Source organism: Danio aesculapii, chromosome 16 (genome assembly GCF_903798145.1).
Source record: "Danio aesculapii chromosome 16, fDanAes4.1, whole genome shotgun sequence".
Taxonomy (NCBI): domain Eukaryota; kingdom Metazoa; phylum Chordata; class Actinopteri; order Cypriniformes; family Danionidae; genus Danio; species Danio aesculapii.
In genome coordinates, this window is record NC_079450.1 from 49,462,912 (window position 1) to 49,488,915 (window position 26,004).

At 35.4% G+C, this 26,004-nt stretch overlaps 1 protein-coding gene across 2 annotated transcripts in view; it reads right to left on the reverse strand.

Annotated features, from left to right (window-relative positions):
* The window catches only part of arhgef2 (rho/rac guanine nucleotide exchange factor (GEF) 2), an 86,909-nt gene that overhangs the window by 48,947 nt on the left and 11,958 nt on the right, over positions 1-26,004 (reverse strand). For both annotated transcript variants that reach the window (XM_056474643.1, XM_056474642.1), the window contains exon 2: positions 11,821-11,983. In XM_056474643.1, coding sequence (XP_056330618.1) covers positions 11,821-11,983 — 163 coding nt within the window. The remainder of the gene's footprint in view (positions 1-11,820; positions 11,984-26,004) is intronic.

Here is a 26,004-nt window from a genome sequence, read left to right on the forward strand (position 1 = left end):
TTGCCATGATGACAGTAAATAATATCTGACTAGATATTTTTCAAGACACTTCTATACAGCTTAAAGTGACATTTAAAGGCTTTAATAGGTTCATTAGGTTAACTAGGCAGGTTAGGGTAATTAGGCAAGTTATTGTATAATTATGGTTTGTTCTGTAGACTATCAAAAAAAATATAGCTTAAAGGGGCTAATAATGTTAAAAAATTAAAAACTGCTTTTATTCTAGCCGAAATAAAACAAATAAGACTTTCTCCAGAAGAAAAAATATTATCATAACTACTGTGAAAATTTCCTTGCTCTGAAAAAAAAATCAAAGAGGGGCTAATAATTCTGACTTCAACTATATATATATATATATATATATATATATATATATATATATATATATATATATATATATATATATTTATATATATATATATATATATATATATATATATACACACACACACACATTTAAACAGCAGTTCTGTCTAGCCGTGCGATATTCAATAACAGCACGCTTACAGCGTCTTCACTCTTCTGTATTATTCCGCCCACATAGAGTGACAGCAGATCAATAAACACACTACAGTTTGACAAATATTGCAGCTGTTGCACAACATAATGTACTTTTGAGGCTTTTAGGCGAGAATGCAATGGTTTCTGGTGTTTTGGCTGACAGCTGCAGATGTGAATGAATGGCAGAAGAAAGTAGTTCCTGGTACAAAAGGGTTTTTGAGACTCTCCGTATTTTATTATTTTTTTATACACACGATTATGCTGTCGAGCTATTGTATAAACGCAATATCACACTTGTAGCAGTGCGATATGGCAGTTTATCATCACTGGTGCGACATCAACGCACTCGGCCGCGTGTGATATTGCTCATATATATTTATTCATTCATTTTCTTCTCGGCTTAGTCCCTTTATTAATTAGAGGTCGCCACAGCGGAATGAACCGCCCCATATATATATATATATATATATATATATATATATATATATATATATATATATATATATATATATATATATATATATATATATATATTCCCAAATTATGTTTAACAGAGCAAGGAAATTTTCACAGTATGTCTGTAATATTTTTTCTTCTGGAGAAAGTCTTATTTGTTTTATTTAGGCTAGAATAAAAGCAGTTTTATTTTTTTTAAATCCAAGGTCAAAATTAATAGCCCCTTTAAGCTATATGATATTTTTGATAGTCTACAGAACAAACCATCGTTATACAATAACTTGCCTAATTACCCTAACCTGCCTACTTAACCTAATTAACCTAGTTAAGCCTTTAAATGTCACTTTAAGCTGTAACACCAAAAATTCATGGCCTTTTTTCTGCTTGTTTAAACTACTTATTTAAAATAAGCTGAAACAACACAATTCTTGATATTTCTTTGTGACAACTTGTTTTATGATCAGTCCACTTAATTTTTTCGTTAACTCAATCGATTTGTGTTGTGTTGTGGAACCCTAGTATTTATACAGTGTAAAAAGCACAGCAAATCTAAATTTTTCTAATATCACACATTCAGCCATCTTTAATTAAATGTTAACATACTGGTGTCAGAAATGTTGTGAGCCCAGACACTGCAGTGCAAGCCGTAATAAAAAGGTGTGATAAAATGAACAACTAATGCTTCAATAGTATTCTCATTTAAAACAAATGTAGAGGCTTAATCCCAGAAATGGTATTATCAAATGGTTAATATGTCACAAACCGAATCATTCACTCAACTAAACTGATTACATCCCCATTTACGCTTCTGCCTTTCATCCAAGGTGACTTGCATTATTATTTGATCAGATTTTGCATTCTGCGGGAATTAAACCCATGACCTTAGTGTTTCCACACTGTAAAAAATGCTAGGTTCCACGCAATCAATTTGTGTTGGGACAACAAGAAGGAATCAAGAAAGCTTATTTGTTTTTACAAATTTAAGTGGATTGAACATAAAACAATTAAGTTGTGCCCAAAAAAGCTCAAGAATTGTACTGTTTCAGCTCATTCTAAATAAGCAGCTTGAAAAAACAGCAAACGTCATTTTCTGAGTGTATGTAGCATCTCTTTTATGAGCTAATTATTTCAAAACACTACACGAAACAATCAATTGCTTCTATATGACAATTTTAGACAATAATTAATCACAGTTCTGAGAAGTGAAGTAATTATTCATTATGACACTAGTTTTAAAGGTCCTTAAACACATATTTACACTATAAAACACTATATTTTTGTGTGTGAGAGTGTGCGCATGTGTTGTGCGTGTGTGACAGACTGTGCGTTAATCTTTCTAATGCCTCGATCCCCTGATGCTCAGACTCCAGATTATGGGGGTTACTGAGGAGGGGAGGATTCTGGGTAGCAGCTGTGCACAAGGCAAAAGGGGGGCTTTGTACATAAAGACAACAAAAGACCTCCATTCTGTACAGCAATAACAGACTTCAGAAGAAGGCCATGCTGAGTAAATCCGTGTATTATCTGTCTGCGTTCATGCACTAAAGTCTTACATCAGATTAAACTCGACAGCTAAGCATATGACTTCCTTTTAACTTAGAGTTATTCCATTCAGATAAAATAAAGAAAATTTAAAAGAGGAAGACCAAACCCATATGGTAAATATATATGTATTATTCCTGGTCAAAATATATTTTAAATGCTAAATTAAAGTTTTATCTTGAACCTTGATTTCACTCTAAATATATAATTTAGGGTGAAAATATACAATTCTAACGTTACAGCCGATTGTGTATGGAGATCAAACTGTCCATTATTTATAATGTATTTAATGTAATTAATAATGGAGAATTTGATTAGAAGTTTATGTATTTTCTATTGCATCTTCTGTATCATCAAAAAACTGTTGGATACAAACAATATATATCCTTATTTATCTTTATTAATGTATATCTTTATATATAATTTTATTTGTTGATTGGTTGATGTGCAAATAAAGATTATCGTAATGTAACACATAGTTGATTATATAGTTTGATATATGTTTTAATTATTATATATATATATATATATATATATATATATATATATATATATATATATATATATATATATATATATATATATATATATATATATTAGTGGTTGAACGACTAGATTTTTTAAACTCGACTTTTATGTTATCAAAGTCGAGTAAACGTCGACTAGTCGCTGGTGACATCATCAATATAACGGTGCAAATGTTTTGCAACATGCCACAATTTGCGATTTATTTGCAGGAAATATATACATGCTGTTTGACAGTTCATAACACGTTGCAAAAACCAATTGCCAATTACCAATTTTAGTGCAAAACTAAAGCATTGTCAACGCTCATTTCATCAATAATGCAACATTAGCACCCAGGCCAATTTAACAGCTAAATAAATGCAGTCAACACATTGATCACTCCACGTTCTAGAAAGAATGTAATAATAACAGATATTTTAGTGCAAAAATAATGCATAGGTCCTCAGTACACAGATTACTGTGAAGTTATTCATAACGTAATGCACGAAAAACAAAGGCTATAACGTTAAGCCATATTACACTGTCAGAGACTTGCTCAGACGCATATCTTACCGCTATATAGTGCGCGGAAGAAAGCTGCAAGAAATCCTGCTCAAGTCAGGCGTTTTTCATGGTTAATGGCTCATTTTGGTTATCAGACATCTTCTCTCTGCACATCTTCACCGCGTTCACCGGGGATGATGTTTACACACACTGTGAATATGTCACACCTCCGCGGCTGCGCGCTTCACGGTTCATTCACAAAATATGTCTGCGTCTGCGTTTCGCAAAGGGTAACAGCCAATAACATTAATTTTCCAGGGAAAGTGTGATCTGTGCAGTGCAACTAGTTGACGTCAATTAAAAGGCGTCACGGCAGAGCATTAAAGTCGACTATTCGATTAGTCGGTGTAACCCCTAATATATATATATATATATATATATATATATATATATATATATATATATATATATATATATATATACACACACAGTTGAAGTCACAGTTGAATTATTAGCCCCCCTGAATTATTAGCCCCCCCTGTTTATTTTTCCCCCAATTTCTGTTTAACTAAGAGATTTTTTCAGCACATTTCTAAACATAATAGTTTTAATAACTCAATTCTAATAACTGATTTATTTTATCTTTGCCATGATGACAGTAAATAATATTTGACTAGATATTTTTCAAGACACTTCTATACAGCTTAAAGTGACATTTAAAGGCTTAACTAGGTTAATTAGGTTAACTATGCAGGTTAGGGTAATTAGGCAAGTTATTGTATAATGATGGTTTGTTCTGTAGACTATCAAAAATATATATAGCTTAAAGGCGCTAATAATTTTGACCTTAAAATGGATTTTAAAAAATTTAAAACAGCTTTTATTCTAATCCTGACTTCAACTATATATATAAGTTGACAATTTTTAAAATATTTTTTAAATATATTTAAAATTGTATGTTTTTACCAAACGGGGGAATTTATTACATTTTACATTAAAGCATTCAGATGAGATACGCAGATGCTCATTATAAAAGAATATGCAATTTCCGTGTTGCAAAGCTGAATCATAATATAATGTATTCTATGTGACAAACCTTTGTTTTTTCATTCATAGTTTTAAATTAGTATCCAAATCAGTTGTGTGAGTTTAAATGCCATTTTACATGACATTTATTGCCATATACTGAAAGCAGCAGCAGATAGTTCACCTCAGATCTTGAAAATAAAATAAACCGTTTGAAATTGAACTTTAGAACTGACTCAGTGCAAACCAACACATATCAGTGATTCAGCATGTACATTTAATAATATTAAAGTTAATATTTATAATATAAAAAATAATATTAAGGTTTAATATGTATTTATTAGATTATAAACCTTACATATTTAGTCGGAGTGCACTAGTGCACATATTCTGTGCTTCTAAATGGCTGTATTTATTTAAATTTCTGTTGTGTTTCGTCTGGTGCAAACAGCCAAATTGCTCATCACTGTAAATCTCGTCAGGTAGCGTGTTGTTAGGACACGGTGATACAATGTAATCTGCTCACCTAATGTTTATGTTTATAATCTTTATATCATTTGCTAATTAATAACCTCAAGTGGAACTCTGAATCTGCGTCTCATTTCGGAGGCTGCTACTGTCCACCGGATGTATTTTTAGTCGCGGATGCACGCTTTGAGAGCCTTCCTGACTGAATGAATCAAATATCCTGTTTTCCACCAAGGCAACCCGGGTGCTAAAATATAATTGGCTAAACTGGCAGTGGGTATGTTAAAATTACCAAAGCAAAAACAGATGTTCCGAATATCTGACTTCAGCATTGTTTTTCAGATAAACAAGAATGTTCACTTAGCATGTTTCCTAAATATCTGCAAACATATTATGGCTTTTTTTATGCTTTAGAAGAGTCAGAAACTTACATACAGCACCTTTAATCACACACTTTTGAAACAGAGGCATGGCTATCCACAATCATTCTCTAATTTGCCTTCTTAGCGATTGCTAATTCATCAAGCCCCATAAGACCATTACACAAAAGAGACACTGCGAATATGAATGCCAGCAAAATATGCGCATGCCCAGTGAATGCGAATGGTCATGTATCATGTATTTTAGGCTGTATAGTGTAGACAGAGACACAATAAAAATTCCAGCTTGAACGTTGATTATTGTTTTCTAAAACGTCAGTTCCCCTCCTCCATGTCACCTCCACCACATATTAAAAAGCGATAATGTATTTAAACCCCCTCGATCCATCACTCCTCACAACTACAATTATTCACCTGCATCTGAATGAATCCATCTGCTCGAATCTAACACTACTGCGCTCAGCGACTGAAGAGATGCTTGCTTCCGATCCTCTGAACCAGTACAAATCTTCAAAGTCTCATTATAAGACAGGTCACGGTTAAGCCGATGTAAACCAGTTTGAAGAAGGTCTGTCATTATTTACTTAATTCCAGTCACTGAATTGAAGCCATAGGATCATCATGTCATATGATGAACAACGTGAAAGAGGCCATTCACTGCCAAATCAAATTAAATCACTGATCAACACACATGTGATGTCAAACTGCTGGAGTTACTTTATGCTACCTATTGTAGGGACCTGTGACATTCTGTGTTTTCTCTTTAAAATATTGTGGATTCCATTTTTTGATGAACTTCTGATAATCAAAAACATGTCTAATCAACTGAAATCATCAAACATCAATTGATCATATTATGCAAACCAAATTAGGCTTTCTGAATTCTGTTTAGGTTTCCAGATTTTGTTTGTTTACTTTTTTGTTATCAAAAACTGGTATATAAATTAATGCATAACACTTTTTAAAGCTGTTTAATAAAAAAGAAAAGTAAATTCTGAATTTTCTGTTTGATATTTTTGTGTGTGAATATTGACAGACTTAAATTTTGACAGGAATTTTTAGTTTGTCAGCTGTAATAACCTTGGATTTTTATTTTTTTATTGGAAGCAATTTCATCAAATCACAATCAAAATCAGAATGAGCTTTATTCACCAAGTCTGTGTAAACACAAAGAAAGCTCAGGGTACACACATACAGTACATACATACTCTCACCGGCCACTTTATTAGGTACACCTTACTAGTATCGAGTTGGGCCCGCTTTTGTCTTCAGAACTGCCTTAATCCTTTGTGGCATAGATTCAAGAAGGTACTGGAAATATTCCTCTGAGATTTTGGTCCATATTGGCATGATAGCATCACGCAGTTGCTGCAGATTTGTCGGCTGCACATCCATGATGCAAATCTCCCGTTCCACCACATCCCAAAGGTGCTCTATTGGATTGAGAGATGGTGACTGTGGAGGCCATTTGAGTACAGTGAACTCATTGTCATGGTCAAGAAACCAGTCTGAGATGATTCACCCTTTATAACATGGTGCATTATCCTGCTGGAAGTAGCCATCAGAAGATGGGTACACTGTGGTCATAAAGGGATGGACATGATCAGCAACAATACTCAGGTAGGCTGTGGCGTTGACACAATGCTCAATTGGTACTAATGGGCCCAAAGTGTGCCAAAAAAAATCCTCTACACCATTACACCACCACCACCAGCCTGAATCGTTGATACAAGGCAGGATGGATCCATGCTTTCATGTTGTTGACACCAAATTCTGACCCTACCATCTGAATGTCGCAGCAGAAATCGAGACTCATCAGACCAGGCAACGTTTTTCCTATCTTCTATTGTCCCGTTTTGGTGAGTCTGTGCGAATTGTAGCCTCAGCTTCCTGTTCTTAGCTGACAGGAGTGGCACCCAGTGTGGTCTTCTACGTCTGTAGCCCATTCGCCAAAAGGTTCTACGTGTTATGCGTTCAGAGATGCTCTTCTGCATGCCTCGGTTGTAACAAGTGGTTATTGAGCCTTTCTATCAGCTGGAACCAGTCTGGCAATTCTCAGAACTGCTGCTCACTGGATATTTTCTCTTTTTTGGACCATTCTCTGTTCACCCTAGAGATTGTTGTGCATGAAAATCCCAGTAGATCAGCAGTTTCTGAAATACTCAGACCAGCCCGTCTGGCACCAACAAACATGCCACGTTCAAAGTCACTTAAATAATCCTTCTTCCTCATTCTGATGCTCGGTTTGAATTACGCCAGATCGTCTTGACCATGTCTACATGCCTAAATGCATTGAGTCTGCCATGTGATTGGCCGATTAGAAAGGTGTACCTGATAAAGTGGCCGGTGAGTGTACATACATGCACACAAACACAAGAAGACAAAAGGACGTTTAAATTAGTAGAAAGTAAACAATACCAATTATAAAGCTATACATTTAGATGGTTTATGTGCAATATGTGCATTGCTGACTTTTTTAACTATCAAATGAAATGGTGAAGTGCTTCTGAACATGTAACAGCTGACCTTGTTTTGAAACTGGCGTAAACTTTTTTTTGTAGGCTGATGCAATAGAGCGAATAGGAAGTAAATGGAATCTTTGTGTCTAAATAAAGCTGGTGCTTGTGGGACAGAGCTGTGAAAATGCATGAATTTAAGAGTTTTGCTCTTTTTTTGGACATCCAGTGATAGTCAATGCTGTTCAAAAGCATCAAACTCCAAAGAGTAAGTAAATAAATAAACAAATAAATAAATAATGCATTGAATTTATTGAAGCTTTCAGCTGAAATGAACACTCAGTCAGTAAAACACCAGCAATTAGTATTGCTTTGAAGTGATAATTCACACACAAATATGAAAAGGATGGGATAATTTACTCAGCCTTTCCTTGTATCAAACCTTTAAGTTTGTTTCTTCTGTTGAACAAAGAAGATATTTTGAAAAATGTTGGAAGCCTGTAATCATTGACTTCCATAGTATTTGTTTGTCTTGATTTGAAAGTCGATGGATTCAGTATTCTTCAAAATATTTTCTTTAGTGTCAACCAAGTCAACAGTCAACAGAAGAAAGAAACTCATAAAGGTTTGGAGGAACCACTTGAAGATATATAGTGAATAAATTTATATTTTTTTGGTGAACTATTTCTTTAAATTAAGATTACAGAGCAGATTATCAATTAAAGGAGACTTACCTCTTGGACAATACGAATACGTGTTTAAATTTGCATTACATATCCATCTCTGTATTTATGGTGGAGTGGTATGGTACAAGTCTCATGAACTATTGTTAGACTAAAGTCCTAAAAAACAATAGTAAAACAACATGGTTGCCTCAGCAAATGCATTTTTATTGCTTTTTTAACAACGTTGGTTAGGTTTACACAATAACTGTAGGTGGTTTGTTATTGTCAAACACAAGTATACCCGCCACTCATTGACCTCTGGATTTATGAACTTGTCATGAAATGTCAATTTCAAGCTAACTAATTATTGTCACAGACATGTTCATCTGTTTCTAAGTACATTGAACATGCCTTTTTACTGTCACTCAACGGTATTACACCTTGAAATTGGTGCAAATTGTGAAAGAATCATGGTAATATAAACTAAAAGAATGCTCCAAAGGCAGGTAGAGTTGGCTAGACTATCTATCTATTTTGACATGCACTGTGTTAGCAATGAATTTACGGTCACATTAGCCATATTTTCCTGTAAAAAACATGGCTAAAACCACTTTCTCTTAACCATTTATAGGGCACTCAATGGAAAAATCCTAGAGAATCCAAAAATAATGGATGGCAGCTGAAAGAGGCCTCTCATATGGAGAATGAAGTCACATGAATTGCTGAGGTGTGATTTTTTTCAAAGACTTCAACAGATTCTTGATGGTTCTGTTGGTCTCGTCTATCAAATATAAGCTTTCTTTTGCACTTTCTATTGGATTGGAGTCAGGTGATTGGCTGGGCCATTCTACAGCTTCATTTTCTGTCTCAGAAAGCATTTTGAGAGTTTCTTTGGCTGTTTTGGATCGTTGTCTTGCTGAAATGTCCACCCTGGTTTTATCTTCGCCATCCTGCTAATGTAGATGTTGGACTGAAGCAGCTAATGTTAATTTACACTGACGAAGGGCAGAGGGTTTCTAATTAAGTCCTGAGAGATTTCAGCTGCTGTCTGGGCTTTCACTGCATTTTTACACATCCCTTTCTTCATGTGTTCAATACTTTTTCCCAATGTCATTTCATTTTATCACACATAACTTCATTTGTAAACTAATTCGTTTTGTTTTCTTTGCATATATGGATTTCAAGAGTTCACACTTAGATATTGTTTGACAACTGTTAGCAGGTTTGGCATGCTGTCCCGGGAGAGAACCCTGAGCTCGGAGATAGGTGAGCCCAGGGCTCCCGCCTGGTCCATAGAGCATATGCGGGGAGTACGAGATCAGGTGGTTCTCGAGAGCTCCCCGTGGTAAGAGGAAGAAAAGGAGGAGAAGGGGTGGATGGGGGGTTTCTTCGGAAAACGAAGATAAGAGAGTAGTTCTAGCTAGGCTACTTATAGTGAGTTGGGGTTAATCTGATTGGCTAACTAGTGGATGTAAATGAGTGGCCAGCTGCGGTCAATCATATCACGTGCTCCTCTCGAAATTAGTTTGAAAACTTCACTTCTTTGGTTGTTATCAACATCTGGTGAACATTTCAAATCAGCAACACCTTTAGAAATATGTTTTCTGAGAAAAAATGGTGACGTTTTGAATACTTTTTTTCCTCTCTGTATATAAACACCATCACTGTGCAGCTAATTGATGACAAGTGATATCTGCACTTTTTTAGGCAAGTTAAAAATAACAAATTATAAGAATAATAATCTTAAAGATAATAATAAAGATAACAACATCAAAGATAATAATAATTATCACATAATAATATGAAAACTAGATAACCTTGTTTTTAAACTAGATGGTCATGCATTTCTTTATTTCAACACGGCATATTTACAGTAAATCTATTGAGTACAGCATATTTAAAATTGGGGATTAATCTGGATTAATCAGAGACCATGATTAATGCGATTAATTAAAACATTTTCTATTGTTCTATATCTACTATTATATATATATAAATATATAAATATATATATATATAAAAGATTACATTTACATTTAGCAGACGCTTTTATTCAAAGCGACTTACAAGTGAGGACAAGGAAGCAATTTACACAACTAAAAGAGCAGCAGTGAACAAGTGCTATAGACAAGTTTCAGGTGTGTAAAGTCTAAGAAGCAAAGCATTAGTAATGTAAGTTTTTTTTGAGAGAGAGAGTACAGTTAGTGGTATAGCCAGAGAGGCAGTTACAGATTAGGAAGGAAAGTGGAGACTAAACAGTTGCGTTTTTAGACGTTTCTTGAAGACAGCAAGTGACTCTGCTGTTCTGATGTAGTTAGGGAGTTCATTCCACCAACTGGGCAGATTGAATGTGAGAGTTCGGGAAAGTGATTTCTTCCCTCTTAGGGATGGAACCACGAGGCGACGTTCATTCACAGAACGCAAGTTTCTGGAGGGCACATAAATCTGCAGAAGTGAGAGCAGATAAGGAGCAAAGCCAGAGGTCGCTTTGTAAGCAAACATCAGAGCTTTGAATTTGATGCGAGCAGCAACTGGCAGCCAGTGCAAACGGGTGAGTAGCGGAGTGACATGTGCTCTTTTGGGTTCATCAAAGACCACTCGTGCTGCTGCGTTCTGAAGCAGCTGAAGAGGTTTGATAAAGTTAGCTGGAAGCCCGGCTAGTAGAGAGTTGCAGAAATCCAGTTTGGAGAGAACAAGAGCTTTAATTATTCATTGATTACAATATATATATACGCACATATATTTCGTAATCAATGAATAATCCTCTAAACACTGTTTAAATTATGTTTTAGAATGCTACTTTGCCAACAAGAAATAAAAACCTACAAAATAGCTTATTATACATTATTTATATTAGATTGAGTCAAAAAAATTAATAATGTAGCAATTTAATTTTTTAAAATAGCATATTAATAATAAATATTATCTGATAAGTCTTCATTTGCACCTAATTGTGATAGGCTAAGATATCTTAAGCAGTGACAAACGTGGTGACTTTTTTTAATAGTGTGACTTGTGTCTGACCTAGAATTACTTCATGTCAAAATTAAAGCGATACTTCACCCAAATTTTTGAATTTACTCACAGTTTACTCAGCTTCAAGTGCTTCCAAACATTTATTCCTCTGTTGAGCACAAAAGAAGTTATTATGAAGAAAGCTGAAAACCACAGGAAAAAATAGATTTCCAGCTTCCTTCAACAAATCTTCTTCTGTGTGCAACAGAAAAAAAAAACATCTAACATAAATGATGACAGAATGTTCAGTTTTGGGTGAACTGTCTCTTTAAATCCTTGAATAACATATGTGTCACTCACTGGGGCAGCTGAGGGCTTCTTTCGCAGTGATGCTCTTGTTGCAGGCGGAGCAGAGTGTGGTGGCAGAAACACTGAGGGAAGTGAACAGGTGACCATTGCTGTAACGCGACTCGCGCTCCTTCGTCTCTTTCTCCCGTGCCTTCATCCGCTCTTTCTCTTTGTTCTGCACACAGAAGAGTAGAAACAGAAGAACTGAGATATAAAGAAGTATGACAGCATGATAAATGTTGTGTGCATGACAACAAATTAGTGAATTCTCATTACATTATTCACAATATATTCACAAATGTGCGTCAAATGATTTGATTTATATATTTTCGAACAGAAATATCATACATAAAATTTCAACATGGTTTAAAATGGAGTAGGATGAAGCACAAGCTTATTATTTTCCCACGCCAGTACCACATACATCATTCGTCTATTACTTAAACTTATTTCTTCTTTTACTTTTCTCTTCTTTTTACATCAGACATATTTTATCCCTTTGGCATTTTTGACAAATTATATGTCTGATTCCTTTTGTACCTTTACATTTTGTAATATAGAACAAAATAAAATACAAAATAAAAATTAATTGTACAGAAAATAGCCATTAATTAAAGTTTCATCATACCGTTGATCCTTTTTCAATCACCTTCATCATTATATTCCTTTAATAATATAAATCTATACAACTTTTTAAATCGATTAATATCCTGACATTGTTTGAGAGTCTGTTCTAGACTGTTCCATAATTTCACACCACAGACAGACATACACAAACTATTTAAAGTAGTCCTTGTTTTCAACCTCCTAAAACTTTGCTCTTCTCTCAGATTATATCCCCCTCGTCTTTCTTCAAAACACTTTTGTATGCATTTGGGAAGTAATTTATTCCTAGCTTTAAACATAAATTGTGCTGTTTTAAATTGAACCAAATCATTGAACTTAAGTATCTTCAATTTAAAAAGTAAAGGATTTGTATGCTCCAAATACACCCCACATGTTCCATCAGTCTAATTACTTTTTTCTGCATTGTACATAAGGATCGTACATTAGATTTATATGTATTCCCCCGTCGACGCAGTGACGCAGTGGGTAGTGCTGTTGCCTCACAGCAAGAAGGCTGGTTCGAGCCTCGGCTGGATCAGTTGGCGTTTCTGTGTGGAGTTTGCATGTTCTCTCTGCATTCCTTCGGGTGCTCCGGTTTCCCCCACAGTCCAAAGACATGTGGTACAGGTGAATTGGGTAGGCTAAATTGTCTACCCAAGTGTGTATGAGTGTGTGTGGATGTTTCCCAGAGATGGGTGGAGATGCTGGAAGGGCATCCGCTGCGTAAAACAAATGCTGGATAAGTTGGCGGTTCATTCCGCTGTGGCAACCCCAGATTAATAAAGGGACTAAGCTGAAAAGAAAGTGAATGAATGTATTCCACCAAATTTCAACACAATAACTCATATATGGCAACACAAGTGTGTTATATAATACATCCATTTATTTATTGTCCAGGATAAATCTTGCTTTATACTTTATTGCTACAGTTTTTACTTATTTTTATAATACATTATTTATTTGCGGTTTCCAACTAATTTTATGATTCAATACAACACCAAAAAGCTTAATTGCATATACTCTTTCTATAACATTATCAATTTTTAAATCTACATTATAACTACTTTTTAATTTCCCAAATAACATAACCGTGATGAAGGGAGGATTTGTCTTTGAAAGTCCTTGAAATACTGTTTAAATCAAGAGTTGCACTGGGGATTTCTGCAAGTCGACTAGTAATGAAGAACTTGTGATTTAGGTTAGAGCTGGAAATAGCCAAATCAGAATTCCCACTCCTTGTCAGTTATTTTTTTCCAAGGACTTTTCCAGCAAATTAGGAACATTTTTTATGGCAGAAATGCAAGGATCACACAAAATCTCTCTCCAGAACTGTTCAATAAATGTACAGCATATGACTATGACTTAAACATAAAAAAGCTCTTTAATATAAAATCTTAATTAAACAATATGTGACCCAGGACCACAAAACCGTGTCAACTTTTGGAAATTGAGATCTAAACATCACCTGAAATCTGCATAGATACGTTTTCCATTGATGTATACTTTGCTATGATAATATTTTACAAGATAAAGCTAGTAAAAAATCTGAAGGTTTAAAACAATCTATATGTTTAGAAAATTTAGGCATAAAGCAAAAATTCTACATTTTATTTTTGTCCCATGAAATATATATTTTGGCTATTGCCAAAAACAAACCTGTACAACATAAAACCTGGTTCTGTAGTCCAGGGAGGCTCATTGGTAATATGTGCCCAGGGCTACATTTTGGGGAAACCATATATTACAGTTTTTTACAGACGCTAGGACACATTTATCAATACTCAGGTCATTTTTGCAAAACTCTTCACACAGTGAGCACAACAGAAGTCTATGTGGGCTAAACCGAGGATCAATTATCATTGTTTTGGCACAAAATGCATTCAATGACTACATCTCTCAAATTTCATCAATTCTTTTCTCACTCAGACACAACAACTGCCAAAAATCTTTGTACGCACAGGACATTTTGCATGTGCTTACCTGCTGTTTTCAAAACTGTTAAACTTATGTTCAAAACAATAACATCATCCAAAACTGAATAAGACAGCAACATTCAACTGCAATATTGTATTGAAACATATTTCACATCTAAAAATGCAGTTTAACCAGCCAGCATAGCATTACTATTGTATCTGTATCAGTGGAAATATTTAAATAAATAAACAAATAAGGCGACGCAGTGGCGCAGTAGGTAGCGCTGTCGCCTCATAGCAAGGTCACTGGGTCACTGGTTTGAGCCTTGGCTCAGTTGGCGTTTCTGTGTTTTGGCGTTTGCATGTTCTCCCTGCGTTTGCGTGGGTTTCCTCCGGGTGCTCCGGTTTCCCCCACAGTACAAAGACATGCGGTACAGGTGAATTTGGAATGCTAAATTGTCCGTAGTGTATAAGTGTGAATGAGTGTATGTGGATGTTTCCCAGAGATGGGTTGCGGCTGGAAGGGCATCCGCTGCGTAAAAACGTGCTCGATAAGTTGGCGGTTCATTCTGCTGTGGTGACCCTGGATAAATAAAGGGACTAAGACGAAAAGAAAATGAATGAATAAATAAACGACAAAATATTGAGGAATTCTGCATCATGTCTGATTCATTTCAGTAACATATTTTGCAGTTATAAACAGAGATGTGTTCTTGTTTTACACAAGAAAACACTGTGTAATGCTACATATTGTTAGTGTTTTTTTGTGTTTGTGGGCTGTCAACCTTTGCTATTGTTCTGGAAGAGTGAGTTTATTTGAGACCTGAATAAAGTGTTTTGGTAGTTGTAGTGTACTTTGAATGTGAAATGAACTGCTTTGCCAAGCTGAAAGTCGGTTAGGAGAATTATGTGAAGAGTTTAGCAAAAGTGACCTAAGTATTGAGAAATGTGTCCTAGCGTCTGTAAAAAACTGTAATAACTGTTTATATTTGCCTGCATTTTCTGAGTAAAACAAATGCTATGGGGCGGTACAATGCTACTGACTTTTGTTCATTGTCACACTTCAGTTAACAGCGACATGTTATTGACGGATAAAGGATTGTTTTCACGGATAAAGGATTGTTTCAACCAGTGGTGTAGTCCTAAAAAAATAGGTGGTGTACTATTACCCGCCCAATCCAAATTTTAAAAGTAGGCAAAGAAACGACGAAAGTCAATATATCTTTGATTCATTTGATTTTTATATATATACACATACACACTGTGGTTTGCAGACTAACTAAAAAACGAGTTCAGGAGCAGGATTCTGCCGCCGTTTTTATATCAAATTTAAAGGGGACTGAGGCGATCATTTAGTAGTGTACAGGTAATCGCAAAGGTGTTAGGGGGGCTGAATGAAAATATAGGAGGGCTAAAGCGACACCCATGCTGTTTTATAATTTTACTTGAACATTTCAGCGAGACTTCATTCAGGAGATTTGTTGTGATCTTCGAAAAACTCAAATACTCAATAGACAAAAATTAGGGAAGTCTAATCACCAAAACAAGTGAGTACACCGAGAGTATCCTCAGAAGTTGTAATACCCAAACAGCTTGTGGAAAAAAGTAGGCATACTGAGTATACGTGCGTATAGCAAGGACTACACCAATGGTTTCAACAAATAAACTATAAGCAACTTATAATTGAGCGTGTCGCCTGCTAATCTCCATATGGACAACTTTTCCAAAGCCGTCAGTTTGCTCAGTAACCCGCCTTGTACGGTGTCATACTTGTGACATAGAGCAAACCGGGATTGAGTCTGGCGAAGGATGGTTCCGAAAACCAGCTAAAAACAAAAACCTGTCATGCCTTTTTCTCTTCTCGTTTGCTTTTGAAAAAAGTATTGGGGGTGGCGGGTCGGTCAATCACAAGATGATTATGCACAAGCCCGGCCAGCTTCTCAGACGTGAATGAGAAGGATGTGTAAATGGCACGTATGAAAAAAAACGAAGCTTAGTCACGTATTTGAGACTCTCAAAAATGTACACAGCGGCCTCTGGTGCAGGAATGTATTTCGCAGTTCACAAAAATGTAGCCCTAGTAGTGTATTTCCAGTAAGCCTGGGTTGCATACATAACAAATTCTTTCAATACTGCAGCATAAAATGTGTAACTTTTAAATAATATCATTTAAATGCTTGAAAATAAAAATCCTTAAATTAAATACATAAAAAATATATGATAATTACATCGAATACAATTAAATGTTAAAACATATTAAGACTTATTTTTACATTTTATTTTAAATATTGCTATTGTCCAACTTATTCTTATTCTTAGTTTGACAACAGAACCTTTCCAGTCCATATGTGAAGGACATATGGCTATAATGAATCTGCTTGGTCCATGTGTTTTCTCCTCTGTTACGTGCCCAGATCCCACGACTCCTGTTTAGTTTGTACACAGTTTGTGCTGATGCAAGCTGCTAGCAAATATGGCCCTATGTTTTGTATAATACATCTCCGCAATTCAAATGTCTACAATCAGCTAAAATGTTCAGAGCTGGAAAACGATGAGGGAATAGATACCTTACCATATAAGCCTTAATAAGTTTAATGAATTATTTAGTCAAACACACATGATTTCAATGTACTCTGCATTTAATAGCGTGCACAGGAGCTGCACAAAGAAAAAGATTCTTAATTTCATACTTTTTCTATCCAAAAGTGATAACATCGCTTTGCACCCAGTGTAAAACAGGATTAAAAGATATCATCAACAACTCTTTCACACATGCCCTCATCAACATGGGAATCTATTGTTTTTGCTGTCTTCAGTAGATTGTTGTATGTTCTTACATCTTTTTAAACAGTAGCTGCAGTGTTTACGTGGACCTAAGAAACCCCCAAGTAATTAGATGTAGCCCAATTAAACAAAAAAAAGTCACATGTAATTATCAGTCGTGATTACTTTTTAATTGGATCTGGCCAAGTAATTCCGACAGATAATTATCTGCTAATTTTTCCAATTTCGGTATTTATATAGGAAAGTTTTGTGCATATGCAGTGATGTAGAAATGATGTATTGACATGATCTAGGTCAGAAATAATTGCTTTTCAGGTGTTTTCAATAGCTGAAGCATGACGAGGGACTAAGCATTTGTTCATGTCTGTTTGCACTGCGAGCTGAATGTTGTTCAACTGTGAGTAAAGCGCACATATGAGCTCGCCATCCAATCACAGTGGAGAATATGTGGGATAAAAACCATGCAGACCTCTACCTCAAGCACAGAAAAGGGAAAAAAAGATTATCATTTTATATTACTCTACATTGTGCAAACATTTTCAGACGGATACAAATGATATTTGAAATCAGTCCTACAGATATTTTGTTCTCAGAGAATTTCAGATATTTTCAGCTTCTTGAAAATGCTTTGCCTGCCTTATGTCCTTTCAAAATGATCCTTCCACTGTCAGAAAAATACTGCAGGACAGGGTTACTTCTGATATTTGTTTACAAATGCCTTGTTTTGTAGGGGGAGCAGGGTATTTTACAACTTAATAAATACAGACAGCAGCACAAAGCCCATCATCTGCTCAAACAGAAAAAGATTAACTCTGGATTTAAAACAAAGCAGCAGAAATGGACAAGAAAGACTAGACAATATATGCAATCCTTGAATTGCATCCTTTATATTTGCACTATGGATACATAGAATGTTTTGCTGAAAATTATTGGTCAAAAAATGGCTTTTGTTTCAGCCGGAAGAGAAAAAATGCCAAAAATATGAGCTGAAAAAATTAATTCTGTGCTGCACTGCCGAGTGTTAAGTGCACTGGTTTCACTTTCCATCCAGCTGTCATTACTGCACAGAGAAAGCCGCTTTCACACTGAATGTAGAAAGCGATGCGCTATGAAACCCATTCATTTCAATGGTTTGTGTGCCATACAAGGGGGTTGTATTGTTGTTGCGTTGATTAAACTGCACAAGCAGCATAGCGCACTGTTAACTAGCTTGCACACACGCTGCAGACAAATTTAAAAATAGCTTAATATTGCACTCTATGTATATTTCACTGATATAACTACCCATGTATGAACTGCACATGCCCAGCAGAAAGCCAAAGCCCGTGCTGCTTGTGCTACTACGATGTCATGGCACGTCGGCCAGTTCCTGCCTCTGAATGAGCGAGTTTAACTACTTGTTCATTAAGGTAGCATTCAGAAAAAACAAACACTCGTGAAGAAACTCGATACAGAGGAATATAACATAACCTACTGCCAGCTAGTGTTTCGGAAGTGTTATTGCAGAGCAACACAAACAGCATGCAGAAGTATAAATGCACGACTACGTGCAAGGCAGGCAGTATTATGCAGATGCAGAAGTATAAACCAGCCTTTAGGCAGATTGGCAATTGGATGAAATAAAATGAAACTTGAATTATGTTACATTAAAAAAGCAAAAATCATGAACAAGATATTATTGATTATTATTTAATTTCCCCCAGAGATGTGTAATTTTAATGAAATTACATGTTTAAATGCACATAAAGACAAAGACATAATATCAGAGTTAAAAAGCATACCTTTTAGAAGACAAATCAAAATCAAGATAGTTTAAAGAATGTTGTTTAACAGTTAACAACACCCATTTACTTACTATAATACCATATGGAACTTAACTGACTGAGTAGAGACTTCAGGTTATCAGGTTTTGTGTTTAACAGAACAAAGAAACTTGCACAAGTTTGGAACAAGTGTAGAGTGAGAAAATTTGGGCGAAGTTGTCTAACATTTTAGTCAACACATTCAGTTTGTTTGGCATATGTCAGCAAACATGACATCGGAGCAGATCAGGCTACACTTATTTGCATGCATTTCACGATTATAATTCGTTGCAGATTTTGCTCATCTCAACAACAAAGCCACTGTTGCTGTTTTGCATGTGACATCATCCAGCAGGAAATACGTTGATCTTAATGTTTTGACCTCGACTTGGTGATATTCACATGAACAATGTTATATTTATTATCTTCCACATGTGTTCGAATTACATCAAAAAACTAAAATGTCATATAGTAAGTTATAACACTTCCCTGTCAAATTAGGGTTAGTTGTTGCTAAGGCAATATTATGTCAGTTACAATCAAACATCTCCAGAACAGGAAGGATAAAAACACTACTTCCTCTTGAGTGGTTAAAAAGGAAAACAGCACACTGCAAAAGAAGACAGCATAGATTACTGTGCAAAAGCAAACAGCATAAAAAGACTCTCTAAAATGTTTCGTTTGAGTCCTATGTCTTAATAGTGAATGATTAACAGATCAGACAAACTCCATATAATTCCAATATACGAAAAGGTGTCTATCCATGAAATACACAGTCAAACTCATAAATATTTATCTTTATATTCAAAAGTCAAGCAAAAAATGCTGGGATTCACACAATTGCTTCATGTTGTTCCAACACAAATCGATTAAATTAACAAATTTAAGTGGATTGAACTTAAAACAATTAAGTTGCCCCCCCCCCCCCAAAAAAAAAACTCAAAATTGTGTTGATTCAGCACATTTTAAATAAGTAGTTTGAACAACCAGTAATAATAATATATATATATATTTGTGTTATAATTATCTTCACCAAAATAAACTAGTGCACTAATTCCTGTACACAGTAACAAATGCTGGGTTCCGCATAATCGATTTGTGTTGGGACAACATGAAGGAATTAAGTTAACTTATTCATTTTTACAAAAGTGGATTAAACATAAAACAATTTGTCCACCTAAGTTGTCCCCCAAAAGAAACTCAAGAATTGTGTTGTTCAACTCATTTTAAAGTAGTTTGAACAAACGTCATTTTTTGAGTGTAACACCAAATATATTGCACTGTCCTCCTCACTGTAATAAGCTTTAAGGGTGCAAGATGTAAGTTTGATGCCCAGTGGTAGAACTAGGTATTGCACGCCTGGTTCAAAACACATGCAAATGCAGGTTGCCAGATTGAAGACACCAACAGGAGCGATCCAGTTTATTGAACCTAAAGGCTGTTTCAATTCGTGTTCTAAATAAAAGCAATGGCAATAGAAGGAGTATTTTCCATATTAAAAGGAGTTTTTGTCCTAACTTGGAATTTCTATTTTAGTACTGGCTTCTAACAACAGGATAAACTGATAATGATCTCCTCAGGTACACCTCATGTGCTTTATTCAGTGTTAAATGCTAACAATGTGAGTTTAAATGCCATTTACATGACATTTATTGCCATACTACTGAAAGCAGCAGCAGATAGTTCACCTCAGATCTTAAAAATAAAATAAACCGTTTGAAATTGAACTTTAGAACTGTGCAAACCAACACATATCAGTGATTCCGCATCTACATTAAATAATGTTAAAGAGGTTTAGTATGTATTAAGATGTATTAGATGTATAGTATATGACTACGACTTAAACATAAAAAGCTCTTTAATATAAAATCTTAATTAAACAATATGTGACCCAGGACCACAAAACCGTGTCAACTTTTGGAAATTGATATCTAAACATCACCTGAAAACCTCGTTGGAGTGCAGTGAGTGCACTATTCTGTGCTTCTGAATGGCTGTATTTAAATTTCTGTCGTCTTTCGTCTGGTGCAAACAACCAAATTGCTCATCACTGTGTATTTCCTCAGGCAGCGTGTTGTTAGGACACGGGGTTACAATGTAACCTGCTCACCTAATGTATACACTCATAATCTTTATATTATTTGCTATTTAATAACCACCTTTTCTGGAACTCTGAATCTGCGTCTCATTTCGGAGTCTGCTACTGTCCACCAGAGGTTGCATTTTGGTAGCGGATGCACGCTTTGAGAGCCTTTCTGACTGAATGAATGAAATATGCTGTTTTCCACCAAGGCAACCTGGGGTGCTTAAATATAATTGGCTAAACTGGCAGTGAGCGGGTTAAAATAACCAAAACAAAGACAGATATTCCAGAACGTAATAGACATTTTCAAAGCAGAACATCTGATTTCAGCATTGTTTTTCAGATAAACAAGTACGTTCACTTAGCATGTTTAGCATATTAAGGTAGTTTTATGCTTTAGAAGAGTCAAAAACTTACATACAGCACCTTTAAAGCCAGTAAGTAAACACATATTAGCATGTGCAATAGGACGCTGTGTGAGTTAAAGGATAACGTTTCATAAAGTAGAGGAAGGAAACAAGAGAGATTTGTTGGGGGTTACTTCACAATTCAGATGGAGAACCAAAGGGACGTACAGACTCAAAAGAACAAAGGCATCCAGTCAGATGAAGGAAAGATAATACCTGACACACACACAGACAGCCAGACAAGACCCTTCAGTTTAATAACAAAGAGACTCCGGTGCTGCATAGCATTGAACAGAAAAGCAAAAGCTCACCTAACATTCAGAATCGCTGAATATGAGTAGTTTAAACCAAAGACAGAAGTAAACAAAAGGAAACACACTGCCGCTTTAGCTCTCAAAAGCCAATTTAATTCAATACCTTTTACTTTTAACAAAAATTTGTCATGGCTACATTCTTTTTAATAGTAATGCTGGCTTGTAACTCCTCATGGGCTGGATTGGTTTGGCGAGCGCTGAGTTGTGGAGCCTACACACTTCTCTATAATTTATTTGCATCTTTTTAATAACAGATAACAAAATACAGTTGTATCCTTTCTGTTTTTTTGGTCACTCTTATGTTGAGATGGACTTTTAATTTGCGTTCTGTATCTTCCAGCAAATCTGTTCCCATTGGTTAATCATGATAGCACCTTCCTGTTTTCCCTAGTGCATATAGCCCTTTGTTTCTCTTGCTCTTTGCCAGTCTTTGTTTAGGTGTGCTGTTTTCTTTTCCCTTTCTCCGGTGTCTTCTTTCTTTTCATTTAAATATAAAGTTGCAATTAATTCAGCTTTTTTTACAACTGCATTGTAACCTGCAGTCCATCATGATCATTTAGAAAAAGTTTAAAAAAGGTAACACTTTATAATAACTACACACTATGAATCATTCATTAAGCATTAGCAAACAGTTAATTCATGATTTGCTAAGCTTTTATAAATACAGCTGCAAATACTTTGTTCAAAAGCACATTTATAATGTGCTTAATAATTGTATGTTCATACTTTGTTACTGATTAATTTTTCATTAATAATTTAGTATTGCTGTACCTACAAATCAGTTGGTGGTTTTTAGGATCATTCAGAGTGAGTAAGTAAATGATTAATCAACTATTCAAATCACCATTTATATATCTTATTATTCAGGCATATAGTAATGTTTACTCTGTGTGTTAATAAATGCTTTATTAACTCAACCTCATGCATTTTTGTGACCTAATCTAAAGTGAGGACTATTTATGCTTTATCAATCCCTTTTAAATAACAATTATAGGCTCGGTATTAAATGAAAAATTAGGTTATAACAAAGTAAACTAAAGTTGGATGATTAGTTTAAATACAGAAAACACTTGTTTTATTACTAATTCAGTCTAGATCAGTTTGACTAGATCAGTTTGACAGTTAAATTCAACCCAGACTCATTTTGGGCTGGGCGATATGGGCAAAATATCATATCCTGGTATTTTTAAGAGGAATGAGGGTATACATTCGGTATTTTCCCATAAATGGTTGAGAGTTAAAGCCTTTATTAAACATTTTTTTAACAAAATGTAATTCAAACACAAGGGTTTCCCTCCCGGTTTACAAAAAACAGCTGCACAAATAATAACAGCTGCACAAAGTCTTTGATAAATAAAATACAGTGCAGGTTTTTCTTCTGCTTAAAATTGTTGCGCAACATTTCAAGTAATAAACAAAATCTTTGATAAATAAATACATGACAGGGTTTTTTTCCCTGCTTAACACTATACACAGCTCTACTGCGCTGTTGTGCAAATAACAAGGTAAACAGAATCATAGAAAACAGCTACATTGTCAGAGCGAAAAAAGAACACACTTAATTAGTGGCACAACAAAAAATATTGTACACTGAAAAAAGTGTTCAACTTAATTTGTTTGTTTAAATTCAGTCCAAATAAATTGTTAAAACCACTTAAAATTGTTAAAACCACTTAACTTAAAAAATTGAGTCAATCCAAGGAATCATCTTCGAATAATTTTTTTCAGTGTATGATAGAAAAGAACTACATTGAACGTAAATATGAAACACAGTATTTTATGTCACAATTACAGTGTTGTTATAAGTAATCCTGTATACCACAATTGTGTGATTAATAACCAATTAAATCAGCTGTATATGTTTTTTAGTTACACATTTACATGTAGTCTATGTATAGTACACAGTTATTAAACAGTGCACAAATTGAAGATATCTAAAGAGAAGTCTTTCACTCCACGTAAAAAAATCCACTTTTTCTTTTGTTTTGACTAAACTTGTTTTTACTAAATATTAAATAAGGAGATGAAAATGAACAGACTGTAGATATGAGAACGAAATTGTTTTAGAGTAAACATATAAATCAGTCATTATAACAGACCAAAACGCAGAGCTAAATGTGTTATAATTAAAATGTAAAGAAGAGAATAAATTCTGTAATAAATTCATGTAATAAATTCTGAACTTATAATCAGTGAGTATGAGGTGGTTTCACTTTCGAAATGCGGTATAAATTCATCCCATTTCGGCGTTTTTCATTATTTTGAACACAAGCAGGTGCTGCTTGTCAATTTGACAAGGCTTCTACGTTTGTTCTTGCTGTCATTTGTGGAAGAAATGATCGATAAAAGATTACTAATAAACCGCTGCGACAGCTGCAGGCACTGTGTGACGTGCGTCGTTCATTTTGAACAGATCTTTTGTATGACTCATGGAGTAAATCATTCATTTGCGCATGCGCACATTTGTGCAAGTGTAGCTCGCGTGCTACCTTGGAGTCGTCTGTTTCGCGCAGAATTCGCATGTGTGGCGTCAAACCATATCGATATGAACAATTATTGATAATACCGCATCGCATTGGGGAATCATATCGATATATCCCCAGAACCCGATATACTGCCCAGCCCTAGACTCATTCTGAAAACATACTGCTAAATACATTTCTGGAGAGCGCCAATGTTTGTTTTTGTTTTTGCAGTGTTGTTTTTCGCGAATCCACCAGAGACTGCGGTGTATGCTTTTTCAGATCTTAAATTTCTCTCGTGAGTGCCATTCGCATCTGCTGTTCTCACGTAAATCCACCAGAGGTCGACTGACTGTCTTGACTGAATGAGTGACTAACCCACCTTCCTCCTTCACTAAACCCAACCAATAGTGTTGTCAAAAGCACTGATTAACCCACCCATCCATTTCCCTAAACCCAACCAACTGTTTAAAAAGCAATCCAGAAACAGAAAAGCCCTTGGCTGATTTTACCACGTTTTCAGACTTTACCACATTCTCACCCTGTTATTTACTTGTTTATTTTATTTTTTGCCATCGGTTTCAGACTTACCCGCTTTCTAGAATCATCCTTCGCCAGACTCGAACCCCATCATTGCGGTCAATTTCTCTCTGCGTCTCAAGTCCGCCAATGTACGTGGCGAGCTAACTGGACAAACTGGTAGCATCGGCAAAGCCATCCATAAGGAGGGAAGCCGTCAGCAGATACGCGTGAAAAGGAACAGCGTTATACCGCCCCATAGCATTCATTTTACAGATGAAATGCAGCCATAGATACTTCTGGCTACATAATTCGAGATCTCCAGAAATGTATATAGGACTACGTTTTCAGAATGACCCTATGTTGGTTAAATTAACTGGGTTAGTGTGAGCTCAATTCATGAAACCCCGAGCACATTACGTGTACTAAATGCACTAGTAATAAAATGTTGACCTGCTTTGTCTAAGTTCTGAGCCCGAGGCACTGTCTCTGTATCCTCAGACGAGAACATATGCCCTATGCCCTCAGGAAGCCAAACATGCACACAGACAATGGCAGTAGCAGAAACAAACAGAAGGAATGCACAGGCATCATTTATGGGAGAAACACGTCTCCACTTATTTTTGCCAAATATACTTTATGATGCAAAATGCGTCAGAATTTGAACAATTTTAGATGAATAAATCAAAAACAAATCTGTACACCTTCAACAATATCCAAACCCTGGAAAATAAAAGTTGCCATTATGGAAGCTACATTTTTGTTGTGAGTCGAGGGCTTTGTGATAGCATAAAATATAGACCAGTAAGTAATGTGATTAAAAGAAAATAATACGGTGATCTTAAGCCCTATTGAGACAAAAATTAATTCTCAGGTGAACGCAAGCAATTTTCACCATTCACAGAGGGTAGTTGATGACTTTATAGCCATCTGAATCCAGAATATCAGTCAATATTCTTCTCTCACTATTCACATGAAAATCTCTGGCCGAATTACCAACTGTGTTTTATGACAGACACTGAGGTTGTGAGGTGAATAAATTGCTATCCAAATCCACATCTCTGAATTGCTTTTTGTCAAGGTTTTTACCTTTAATTGATAGGACAGTAGAGAGTAGACAGAAAACTATGGGGAGCAAAGAAAGGGAAGGATCGGCATAGGACTTTGAGGAGAGAATCAAACTTGGGTCACCATGAGCACCAGAGTGCCAGGTGTCGCCGCACTAACCACTAATGCCAATGGCTAATTAAATCTAAAAATCGTTTGTTAAAACCTTTTTGGCCACTGAAATGCCCCATACGGGTTT